This window comes from Urocampus carinirostris, chromosome 9, assembly GCF_059441175.1.
Source record: "Urocampus carinirostris isolate Australia breed hairy pipefish chromosome 9, RoL_Ucar_1.0, whole genome shotgun sequence".
Classification (NCBI taxonomy): Eukaryota; Metazoa; Chordata; class Actinopteri; order Syngnathiformes; family Syngnathidae; genus Urocampus; species Urocampus carinirostris.
In genome coordinates this window covers 3,656,462-3,669,074 of record NC_142357.1, presented here as the reverse complement: position 1 = coordinate 3,669,074, position 12,613 = coordinate 3,656,462, and the positions used below count along the sequence as shown (strand labels likewise).

The following is a 12,613-nucleotide window of genomic DNA, read 5'->3' as shown; positions in this document are numbered from 1 at the left end:
GGAAACGCTGCACAACCAAGAGAGATGACCGCAGCCTTAACAAAATTGTGAAGAAGAGCCGCTTCCAGAATTTGGGGGAGCTTCAAAGACAGTGGGCTGAAGCTGGAGTCCAGGTATCAAAAGCCACAGTTCACAGACGTGTCCGGGAAATGGGCTACAATAGCCGTATTCCCATGGTCAAGCCACTTCTGAACTCAAGACAACGGAAGAAGCGTCTGACTTGGGCTATGGAGAAGAAGCACTGTACAGTTGCCGAGTGGTCCAAAGTCCTCTTTTCAGACGAAAGCAAGTTTTGCATTTCATTTGGAAGTCAAGGCGCCAGAGTCTGGAGAAAGGCTGGAGAGGAGCAAAATCCAAGTTGCTTGAAATCCAGTGTGAAGTTCCCACAGTCAGCAATGGTTTGGGGAGCCATGCCAGCTGCTGGTGTTGGTCCACTGTGTTTCATCAAGTCCAGAGTAAATGCAACTGTGTACGAAGAGATTTTAGAGCACTACATGCTTCCATCTGCTGAAAAGCTCTATGGAGATGAGGATTTCATTTTCCAGCATGATCTGGCACCTGCCCACAGTGCCAAAACCACCAGTAACTGGTGCACTGACCATGCTATCACTGTCCTTGATTGGCCTGCTAATTCCCCTGACCTGAACCCCATTGAGAATTTGTGGGGTATAGTTAAGAAGAAGATGAAAGACACCAGACCTACAAATGCAAATGAGCTGAAGGCCGCTATCGAAGCATCCTGGGCATCAATAACACCTCAGCAATGCCACAGGCTGATTGCCTCCATGCCATGTCGGATTGATGCAGTAATCCGTGCAAAAGGATTCCCAACCAAGTACTGAGTGCATCAATGGACATTTTCAAATGTTTGATTTAGTTTTGCTGTTATAAAATTATTTTTTTACTTGGTCTGAGGAAGTATTCTAATATTTTGAGATAGGATTTTTGAGTTTTTTTCAGCTGTAAGCCAAAATCAGCAATATTCAAATAATAAAAGGCTTGAAATAGTTCAGTTGATGTGTAATGAATCCAGAATGTATGACATTTTTGTTTTTTTAATTGCATTACAGAAAATAAAGAACTTTATCACAATATTCTAATTTTTTGAGACAGTCCAGTATATTCTAACCCGGGTCTAACATAAACGCAAAACATTCAAACTAAGAATGCTGGGTTCTTGTTGTATTTGGTATTGGAGTAATCCAAAAGTAATTGAAAGTAATCAAGTTAAAGTAACCCTACCCAACCCTGCTATATATGCAGTGACACATTTCAATATTCAAACATGGATTAACTTCAAATGCTTATTAAGGCTTGGTTTTAGTTATATCCACCACAAAATAAATTGAATTACTTCTATTACAAAGGGAGTAGAGTGTGTTCTGCAACAAATTTGAATTAAAAGGTTAGACTTTGAATGTTTCCAACAGTACTGATCAATAAGCCAGATTTTAAGATAATTATTTCAATTATATCAGGAATTATTTTATGGCGTGTCAGAATTATATCATTCATGCCTTGCACCAAACGTTTTTTCACGTTATCTTTTTTGCATTACCTTTGGTCAGACAAAGCTAAGAAAAAGATTCCTCCCCCATGTGGACTCCTTTGCAGGCTGTCTTTGGGGATCAAGAGATCGCAGGGTCAATTCCCGGCCCCTCCATGTTAAATGTCAAAGTGTCTTCCGGCAAGACACTGAATCCCTCATGCCCCCGATAGCAGCTAGTTGCCTTGCATGGCTGACGCTGCTATTTGTTGTTGTTGAGTCACTCAAGGCGCCTAAGGTAATCCTTAGTAGCGCTAGACTCGCTCGTGGGAGGCTCCGTAGTTCTCCGAAGGAGAGGGGGCTGCGACTGTCCTGTGCCGCCAGGCCTGACGGGTGCGACCCAAGTAAACCAAGCAGACGAAGCCTCTGAAGTCCTTAGTACGTTCGGACAGGCCGGTGCATGATTTATGGAAGCCCCGTGGGCAGGTAGTACAGGTGATTGGGGTGTGGTCGCAGCGAATGGTTCGAAAGCACCACTGGCATTTGGACTGGGGGCCAGGGTTGCTCTCGATGTCGCCCGCCCTAAGAAGAACAGAGAGAGGAGAGTAGAAGAGAGAGAAAGAGAGGGACAGATAGAAAGAGAGAAAGACAGACAGAGTAAAATGCAAAAAGGGGGAAAAGAGAGTGAGAGAGGTGGGGAGAGAGTAGAATAGAATAGAATATACCTTTATTGTCATTGTTACAAATGGGCTAACATATTGTAGGAAAGAGAGGGACAGAGAAAATGAGAGACAAGAGTGTAATGGGGGAAGAGAGAAAAGGAGAGACAAAGAAGGAGAGAGGACCAAAAAAGAAAGAGAGAGCGAGTCTGAGTGGATTGAGTTGGATTCGTAAGGCTCCCCAGGGAGAGAGCCCTTCGCAGGACACCACGGGTAGGTTCCTAGCCTTTGTCCTGCGACGCTGCTATCGTTTGGTTATTGTGTAAAAGGGATAGGTGTGAAGCACATTGTAAAGCGCTTTGGGAGGTCTTCATTGACTTGAATAGCGCTCTAAAAATGCAGACCGTTTATATTTACATTTGCCTTTAGCCGATCGAGAGGGAGGGAAAGAACCACGGACCATTCAAGCCTCGTGGTTGGAGTGCGCCAGGCTTCCTCGCCGAGATGCCAAGGCTCTGGGCTTTGGCTTTCTTTGTCCACATTGTCCAAGGGGGCTAAGGACAACCATGGCCCACCTTCGGGGCGCTGTCCAGGGAGAAAGAGAGAGAGCAGACATTCGTGCCTGCCCTTTAAAATGCAGATAAGGTCATTGGTCACCAGAAGCATGTCCTGGGACAGGTCGAAGTTTCCGGTTGATGCTTTCTGACAATTTCTCTACAATTGACTGGTTGATTAAAAGGCAAATTACATTCGGACACAGGACAAAAGAAATCTCTAGCATGAAGCATGACAACCAGGGTTGGGTAGGGTTACTTTAACTTGATTACTTTCAATTACTTTTGGATCACTCCAAAACAAAACATCCAAATATGCTAATAAAAGACAAAAGAAACTAAATATGAATAATATTATGACTCACAACACGTGGTAAGCTTTCTCTACTGGCTTTGATCTCTTTGATCTCCAGCAAAACTAACATAAAATGTGACAGAAACAAAATGAAAATAAATCCAAACAGCTTGCCTACATCATTTTTGCTGTTCCATGTATTCCGTTACTCCCCAAGCCTGCACAAAATTTTGTAATTTTATTCATATTTAGTTTCTTTTGTCTTTTATTAGCATATTTGGTATTGGAGTAATCCAAAAGTAATTGAAAGTAATCAAGTTAAAGTAACCCTACCCAACCCTGATGACAACATGTATAGTAGAGGTAAGATCAGGCCTAAATAATTCAGCTGATCGCCCTGAGTCGCAGGCACAAAAACAAGAACCCGTCCGAACCTGACGGATTTACTTGATTTAATACACAAGCCCGAAATAAACCTGAAGCTTTTATTTGCCGCCAAAGTAAACACAAAGCTTTACTCTGTCCGTACTTCAGCACCAATTTGTGCGTTTCGGCTCAACAACGCAGCTTGAGGTTGACTTGGGGCAGAATCCCTCAAATCAAGTGTGCACTGCAAACGCAGCAACAAAACAAACAGTTAGGCGCCTGGGTGCATATATTGGCGACGTGCAGGAAACAAAAGTAAAACTAAACAAAATGGCGCTGAAAAAAAAACAAATTCTGCAGATTGTTTGCTCCAAATAGTGAAACATTTGGCCAAAGAGCAGAAAGAAAATTTATAAAGCTCGTAAGCTATTGGCAAGAAGCAGGAATAACGTCTGATGCGTGTCTTTTACTCCAACACCGAGGAGGAAAATGTCTTTGGGTTTAGTGATTTTAAGTTAAACTGAGTCGAGGCGATCGATAGTATGGAGAGAATGCCCGTGTTGGGTGATTTAAATGTGAAGCCTGTGGAAACATGGGAGGTGCAAGAGGCAGTGGAAGAAATGAAAGGGGGAAGGAAGCTGGGTTGGATGGTTGTACTGCTGAATGCCTGCAAAAAGGTGGCACAGCTATGATTGACTGGTTAGTACGCTTGTTGAATGTATGCTTTTTAAGTGGTGTGGTTCCTGTTGATTGGTGTAGTGCATATGTGGTGCCATTGTATAAGGGTAAAGGTGATAAGTATGATTGTAGCAATTCGAGAGGTATCAGTTTGTTGTTGTCTGTAAGCTGTATGGAAGAGTCTTGATTAAGAGAGTGAGAGAAAGAACGAATGAGGTGGTGATGGAGGAGCAGAGTGGTTTCAGGAAAGAAAGAGAATGTGTGGATCAGGTGTTTGCAGTACGAAAGGTGTGTGAGAAATATTTTGCAAAAGGTAAGGATGTTTATTTGGATTTCATGGACTTGGAAAAGGCGTATGACAAAGTTGATAGAGAGGCATTGTGGCAAGTGATGGTGATGTATGGAGTGGGTGGAAAGTTGTTGGAAGCATTGAAGAGTTTTTATATGAACAGCAGAGCATGTGTAAGAGTAGGGAGTGAGACAAGTGAGTGGTTCCCTGTGTTGACTGGTGTGAGACAGGGGTGTCTGATGTCACCATGGCTGTTTAATGTGTACATGGATGGTGTGGTGAGAGAGGTGAATGCAAGAGTATTTGGCAGAGGTGTAGACATGATGGACAACAGTGGAACAGTGTGGCAGGTAAGTCAGTTGTTGTTTGCAGATGACACAGCGCTTGTGGCTGATTCTGAGGAAACATTGAGAAGGTTGGTAACGGAGTTTGGAAGAGTATGTGATAAGCGTAAGTTATGTGTCAATGTTGGGAAGAGTAAGGTGATGAAGTGTTCACGTGATGGAGTGGGCATGACGTTAGAAATCAGATTGCATGGACAGGTGCTGGAAGAAGTTTAAAGCTTTAGGGACTTGGGTTGTGATGTGGCTGCAGTTGGTAGAATGGAGTGTGAGGTATTGCACAGAGTGAATCAAGGAAACAAGGTTTTGGATGCTCTGAGGAGAGTGATGAACAACAAGAGTATGAGTATTAATGATAATAGGGGACTGTATGAGAGTATGATTGTGCCGACTGTGTTGTATGGTGCAGAGACTTGGAGCCTGAACGCAGATTTAAGAAGGAAGTTGAATGTTTTTGAGATGAAGTGTTTGAGGACTATGTTAGGAGTGACAAGATTGGGGACTGAGAAATGAAATTGTGAGAGACAGAACTGGAGTAGTCGTGGAACTGAGAAAGCGTGTTGATAAGAGAGTACTCGGTTGGTTTGGACACATGGAGAGGATGGATGAGGAGCGAATGTTGAAGAGGATCTACAGAGCAGAAGTCAATGGAAGGAGACCTCGAGGAAGGCCGCAATTGACGTGGATGGATGGTGTTATGAGTGCACTGCAGGAAAGAGGTCTAAATATAATGGAAGCTAGAGCTCTTGTTGGTGATAGAAATTAGTGGAGAGGTGTTGTGAAAGAATAGTGGGATTGTGGACGCGTTCTTAAGGACGAGCTGGGCACCCGAATGATGCGTCAGGGGTAAACCAGTGAAAGCTGTCGGGCCCTGCTGTTGAACAAAAGAGTATGTTGTGTCACCCTGACCCGAGTGACATGGCCGCTTTCTGGTGTCCCATTTCATCTGGAGGGACGAAAGCATGACCAACTTGGGTGCCGAGTTGCCTAACTTGTTTGGGTGTTTGGGCAATTGGGTTGGCTATGGTCCAAAATTTTTGTGTGGTTTTTTTTTTGCTATTCATTTCCCTTTTATTTTATTTGTTATTGTATGTGTGTGTCTTGCTGTCGGTCACCCCTCTTGAGGGATATGACCAAGGTAGATAGTAGATAGAAGATAAACTGGGAATTGGTAAGCATTTTTAATCCAAATAATACTTGAGTAAAAGTTAGTTTATGCTGTGCAGATCCTCCACAAAAAAAAACAAAAAAACGGCGGGAGAGAAGCCCGACCAGCTCGACTTATGCTTAACATTTTAAACTCAAACCCGGCCCGAAATTTGGGCTTGTGTCGAGTTCGGGCCGGGGCACAAGATCTCACCTCAAATACACAGGCACCTAATTAATCTTTTGATTACAAACGAACATTGTGGGGGTTAAAAACTTTATAATACAGCTGGAGAGTCTGGTCACTTTCTGTAAATGAAAGTAATGCCTTTCCATGAGCCCTGGTGGGCAGTTCAGGATAGTTTATGTAATCCAATACCCCTAGCGGAAAATAAGTTAATAAAAGGGTAAAGGAAAGGGGGCTTGTGTGACGAATTGCAAATCTTTCCTTTTGTTGGCAGTCAGTGGCTGGAAAAGGTTAAGGGAAATGTATTTGTGGCAGTGTAGTCTCCTACACTGGACTGCTTATAAGTGTATCCTGTTTTTAATATTAGACACATGTGAAGGAGATTGTATATAATGCTATCTCTTTCTTTTGACTAGTATACCTCACTCTTGTTCATTATTTTGACTCCATCATTGTCACTATCATGTTGCTGTTCTTAGATTACCCTTTAGGGTAGATCTTCTTGTTGTTACCGAGGAGAATTAATAAGAAGATAGGACTCGGGCGCTGGCTTTTAAAACAAGTAGGAATTTTATTATCTGAGGTTTGGGTCCTCTCCATTTCTCCTTGCAAGTTCAAAATCCATCAATGTCAATCAATCAATCAAAGCACTTTATTTGTCCCCAAGGGGCAATTAAATGTTTTCTCTACTTTTATTTTATGTCTACTATTTATATACTTATCAGCTGGGTACATTCAATCAAATGTTTTTGCCTTCCCTCAGGCAGCTGCTGAGCCCCGGATACCAGGAAATATGGTACACTCAGAATGGAAGTCGCAAGTCCTTCTCTCCTGCTAACATGGCATATACAGTAGGTGACACCAAATATTTTCTAAGCCTTTTAGAACCGACCAAGTAGGAAGATGCTACTATATTGATGCACTTCTACTTTTTGTCTTTGCTACTCCAGAACTACTGTTTGTACCACGGAGAAGTTGTAGGTGTGGAAGGTTCCAGTGTGGCTGTCAGCACCTGCGTAGGGCTCAGGTAAGAGAACTTGAGAATCACCCATTTTCATATGATAAAATACTACAGTGACTTTCGGTCAGGGGAGGCAGGTGAGGCTGTGCCTCACATGTCATCATGGAAATACAAAGTATATGTGAATATAAATTTAAATTCAAAAGTATATTAAATCGTTTTCATTATCAGTGTTTTTTTCTCATTTAATCTCCATTTTTTTATATTACGAATATTGTTAATACAATTAGTACATATTGTATTTCTGTGCTGAGCAGATGCTGAGTGAGGCACGGAATTCTCTTGCCTCATGGCAGAGGGTGAGACCATTGATTCTGATTTGACACCCACCTCAGCCCCAAACAATTTAAATAGTGATAGCATTAGCAAGCTATCATTAAGGCAAGCCATTCAGATTTTTTTTTTTTTTGTTCTTGCATGTACTTTTTTCATAATTGAAGATTACCAATCTATTGATGCTTTTATTCAAAAGGAGCAGTATGTAACGTATTGCCATGATAAGCATTTGCAGATGCAAAGTGGGGCTTGGAGTTCTCTTGCCCCATGGCAGAGGGCGATAGTGAGACCAAAGATTCAGATTTGGAACCCACCTCAGCCCCTAACAATTGAATTTGTGATAGTATTACCAAGCTAACAGATGGTCAAGTAATCCAGTAATTAATTTTCTTTTGTTGCATGGACTTTTGCATGGACGATTACCTATCCATTTTATTCAACAGGAGTAGTATGTAACGTATCACCACGAGTCAGGCACACAATTATTTTGCCTCACTGCAGAGGGACATATTGAGACAATGGATTTTGATTTGGCGCACACCTTAGCCCCAAAGAATAATATCAGTGATAGTATTCGCAAGCTAAAAATAAGTCAAGCCAACTAGTCATTTCTTTCTCATTGCTTGATACAGATGATAAGGGTAAGTGTCAGCTGGACTATACAGTCTATCTATTGATGCTTTTATTCAAAAGGAGCAGCGCATAGACTTCATTTATAAATTAAGCTAAGAAAATAAAACTTTTTTCAAAATGCCACAGTCTATATATTACTTCATTGTTCTGCCATTTAAATGATGAATAAGATGTTGGTTGATGGGTTGTTGGTTGTAGATGCACCAGTTGCTCTGCGGTCTATATTGTGCAAGTACAGCCTGGTGGTGCCCATCCCCTTGACTGAGCCTCACAAGACTTGAACCTCACCGCATGTCACTTCAATATGAGCATCTTTTGACAAATATCATGAGTCGGTGATTGAATTCTGTTCTGATTTAGTTTTTTTTTTTTTTTTTAATTTTTAGTTTTTTTTAATTTGTTACGTGTTTTTGTCGCGATTATGCATTTTGAAGCAAGATTAGAAAACTCTTCATAATTGAAATCCTGCTTTAGTGGATACCATTTTAAGAAATAATGCTATGAATTGTAACTGGGGCCGTTCAGTAGGTCAGTCAAGAGTTTCGGTAGTCTTTTTTTTTGTTTTTGTTTTTTTCTTCTTGGTTTGCATCCAAAACTGGAGGCAGTCCAACGCTCATAGCAGAACTCCCAGCCATATGTGTGCGTCGTTTCCCGTGTCTGTTGCTTTCTGTTTAGATGAATCGATGAATTCTAATAAAGCTTCTCAGACATGTCAGGACATGGGTGGGTGGACGTCAGAGCTTTCCAGATGTTAAGTGCAGCTGTTAGACCTGTTGAATGTATGTAGCCGACCCTGAAATGCGATTTGTCTCTAAATTGTTGTCAGATCTGATTCTATGCCGACAGATGGTAAAAAAAAGTAGAGATTTAAAAGACAATGGTGTATTTTTATACGGGGTTAATTTGTTTCAGCTAGAATTTCTTGGTAACAAGTGAATTTTCCTGATATGAAATAATCAAAAACAAATTGGTCTGTCACCATTCTCCCAAAAGCATCTAAGTGAACCCTCTGTATCTATGAAACAGAACTTCCTGATCACTAAGAGCCCATTCAAAAAGTAATTAAACATTAGAAAAACACAGTAACAAGATAAATAAGATGATATTAAGGAAATCAAATGTGAGTTTGAGCACTTACCACGCATAAAGTCAGTGTAACAGAGGTTAAATTATGGTGCAGAAGAAGGGATGAGGGGGTGCAAGGAGGAGTGACGGAGATCGCATACCTGTCAACTTATGCGACAGTAGCTCAGGATGTAGAGCGCTCGTCTTGTGATCAAGAGATCACAGTTCGAATCCCGACTCCTCCGTGTTACATGTCGAAGTGTCCTTGGGTAAGACACTGAACCCCTAATGCCCCCAATAAGCAGGTTAGCGCCTTACATGGCTGCACGGCCGCTATTAGGAAATGTGAAGCACATTGGAAAGCGCTTTGGGAAGTCTTCATTGACTTGAAAAGCGCTATAGAAATGCAGATCATTTCATTTTCATTTATATGTTTTCCATATTTCCCATTTTTTACATATATTTAGCATTTTAATTGGTTTACGCTATACACAATTTTTAAATGAAGAGAAAGAAATTCTTGCCACTTTTTGGCTCTAATCCGGATTGTCCATGGTCAAGTCAAGTCAAGTCACATTTATTTATATAGCCCTTACTCACAAAAATGTCTCAAAGGACTGCACAGGATTACAATGACACAATTACCTGATCTTAAACCAACATGCGGGCAAGGAACAACTCAAAACCTCAGCGTGAGGAAAATGAGAAACCTTGCGAAGGGACCTCACAAGTGGTCACAGACAACAACGTCATATTGTTTGGTATTCTGGATAACTTCTCTTGCTGTGAGTAAATAAGTGCCGCATTCTGTAATCATTCAATAAGGTGAATTGCAACATTTAATGCGAGGAGTAATAGGCTGTGGTTGACAAGTATGAGATTGATTACACATAAGCACTTCCTTAAAAGTCGTGTAACTTTAAACGAAGGTACACATCCAAAACAATTACAGCACATTTTTTTCCTTTTGCCTGGGTTAGGCACGGAATTCTCTTGCCTCATGGCAGAGAGTGAGACCATTGATTCTGATTTGACACCCACCTCAGTCCCAAACAATTTAAATAGTGATAGCATTAGAAAGCTATCATTAAGGCAAGCCATTCAGATTTTTATTTTTATTTTTTATTTTTATTTTGTTCTTGCATGTACTTTTTTCATAATTGAAGATTACCAATCTATTGATGCTTTTATTCAAAAGGAGCAGTTTGTAACGTATTGCCATGATAAGCATTTGCAGATGCAAAGTGGGGCTTGGAGTTCTCTTGCCCCATGGCAGAGGGCGATAGTGAGACCAAAGATTCAGATTTGGAACCCACCTTAGCCCCTAACAATTGAATTTGTGATAGTATTACCAAGCTAACAGATGGTCAAGTAATCCAGTAATTAATTTTCTTTTGTTGCATGGACTTTTGCATGGACGATTACCTATCCATTTTATTCAACAGGAGTAGTATGTAACGTATCACCACGAGTCAGGCACACAATTATTTTGCCTCACTGCAGAGGGACATATTGAGACAATGGATTTTGATTTGGCGCACACCTTAGCCCCAAAGAATAATATCAGTGATAGTATTCGCAAGCTAAAAATAAGTCAAGCCAACTAGTCATTTTTTCTCATGTGCGAAATGGAACCAGCTGATGCTGGCAGTGAGCAGGCACGAGTGGTGGGCAGTCACAAAGATCGAGCGGTCCCCAAGTGATAGCCTCTGAGACTACGTGACTTGGATTTTCCTCCGTAAAGCGAGCTAGATTTATGTTGCAAATAAGACGTGTCCATCAAAATTCTCACGTTGAGACGTGCTCACGTAAAGAGGCACCACTGTATGTAAAATTATGACTTTCAAGCAGGAAGAGAACAATGTCCCCATATTGTTAAGGAATATATTTCACAGAGAAAAGAAGGTGAATACCTTGTCCCAGGGTTCAATCCCCATTCTAAAACAGCAGCATGCATGATTGTTCAGAGTTCATACGGGTGCTTGAAATCCTATAAATGCTTGAATTTTAATGTTGCATTTTCAAGGTCAGGAAAATGCCTAAATTTCGTGTGAAGTGCTTGAAAATTCTTGAATTCAGTGCCAATGTTATGTTTCTTGGCAGTCTGACTCTATAGACCACGCAATAAATAAAAATAGTTTTACTAAAAAAGTGCGTTAAAATGACACCAACACTCTTGTCATTATGGCGTAGTCATGTGTAGCGTCACCGCCCCCTGTGGGTTACTCCGTAGAGAACGGCTCTATTCAGAAAATCGGCTCTTTTTATGACTTACTTTCGGCTCCCAAATCGCTCCTCAGATTTTCTTTTTTAATGATATATTATAAATAATAAAAAAACATTGCACACCAAATTATTTAGTAATTTGGTATTTCAAATGCCTTGCAGGAGATCTGAAAAACACAAAATATAAATTAAAATATTCACAGACCTACAATTTTTTTTTTTTTTAAATACAAACCAAGTTTAGCTTATTTCACATTGAACATATTTGTAATCCAGGAAAATGCAAAAAAAAAAATGCAAAATATTAACTAGATTAAAAGTAAGTAAGAAAAGCACAACAGCAGAACAGCAGAATTCATTCTATTGACCCAAAAGATAGTAGATCAGAGTTAGGAACAGTTCGAAATAGCACAAGGTATGTGCTAGCAGCAAGATAGCGACTTTATTTTTGTCATTAATTCAACAAAGAAAACATTCTTTGATTGGTGCTATATTTCTTCCATTGAATGTACTGTACTGGAAAAATTGCAGAATTGGCCTTGAAAGTGCTTGAAAAGTGCTTACATTTGGCCATGAAAAAGGTGTATAAACCCTGATTGTTGATTTGTAACAACTGGATTGAACTGATTGTGCTTAAAAAATCCCACAGGGGTCTAATTTCCCTAAACGCAAGCGTCAGCTACCTCATTGAGCCTGTTTCTACGGATACCCCTCAACACACCATTTTCCGAGCCGAGAGCCTCCATCTACCTCCTGGAAGCTGCCTGCAACAGCACGGTAACCAAGAAACCCTTGGCACCTTCCTCCAAGGAATGACATCAGCACAGATGTTAAGAGTGAGCGTCAGCTGGACAAGTCTGTGAAATGCAGTTGACACAGACACTCAAAATGTTTTTTTTTATTGAAGGATCGAAGAGACCTGAGTCAGAATATGAAGTATGTGGAGTTGCTGATTGTCGCAGACAAAGCTGAGGTAGTAACATGCTCATTATTGTATGCGTGTATTATAGCTTTAACAACAAACCAATTTAATTGATTAAAATCGATGATTAAAAGCACTGGCAACAAATTTCATAATCGATTCATTGTGCTGCATGATTTTATGCATCTCTCAGCACATTAATTCGATGCAAATAAGATTGTATTGAATTTAGTTGTGACGTTATCGTGTAGTTCGGCTGTTGAGGAAACATGCTTGTAGTAGCACTTTGATTCAGCAGAGGGCAACTGGAGATCACATTTTTTTGTGTGACGTCCTGATCTTGCAAATAGCTTGTAGTAAGACTCTGGTCCTTGAGACCTTGTTTCGCTGTATGAGGTCACCCTGAGCCAAAATTCAAATTGATTTATATCACACTTTTGAGATACCGAATTGCAACTCCGAGTTCCAT

General features: G+C 40.7%; 1 protein-coding gene across 2 annotated transcripts in view; it reads left to right on the top strand.

Moving 5' to 3' along the window:
- adam19b (ADAM metallopeptidase domain 19b) overlaps positions 1-12,613 on the top strand; it is a 61,221-nt gene that overhangs the window by 28,352 nt on the left and 20,256 nt on the right. For both annotated transcript variants that reach the window (XM_088344223.1, XM_088344222.1), the window contains exons 4-7: positions 6,765-6,852; positions 6,952-7,028; positions 11,872-12,058; positions 12,130-12,195. In XM_088344223.1, the coding sequence (XP_088200349.1) occupies positions 6,765-6,852; positions 6,952-7,028; positions 11,872-12,058; positions 12,130-12,195 (418 nt within the window). The remainder of the gene's footprint in view (positions 1-6,764; positions 6,853-6,951; positions 7,029-11,871; positions 12,059-12,129; positions 12,196-12,613) is intronic.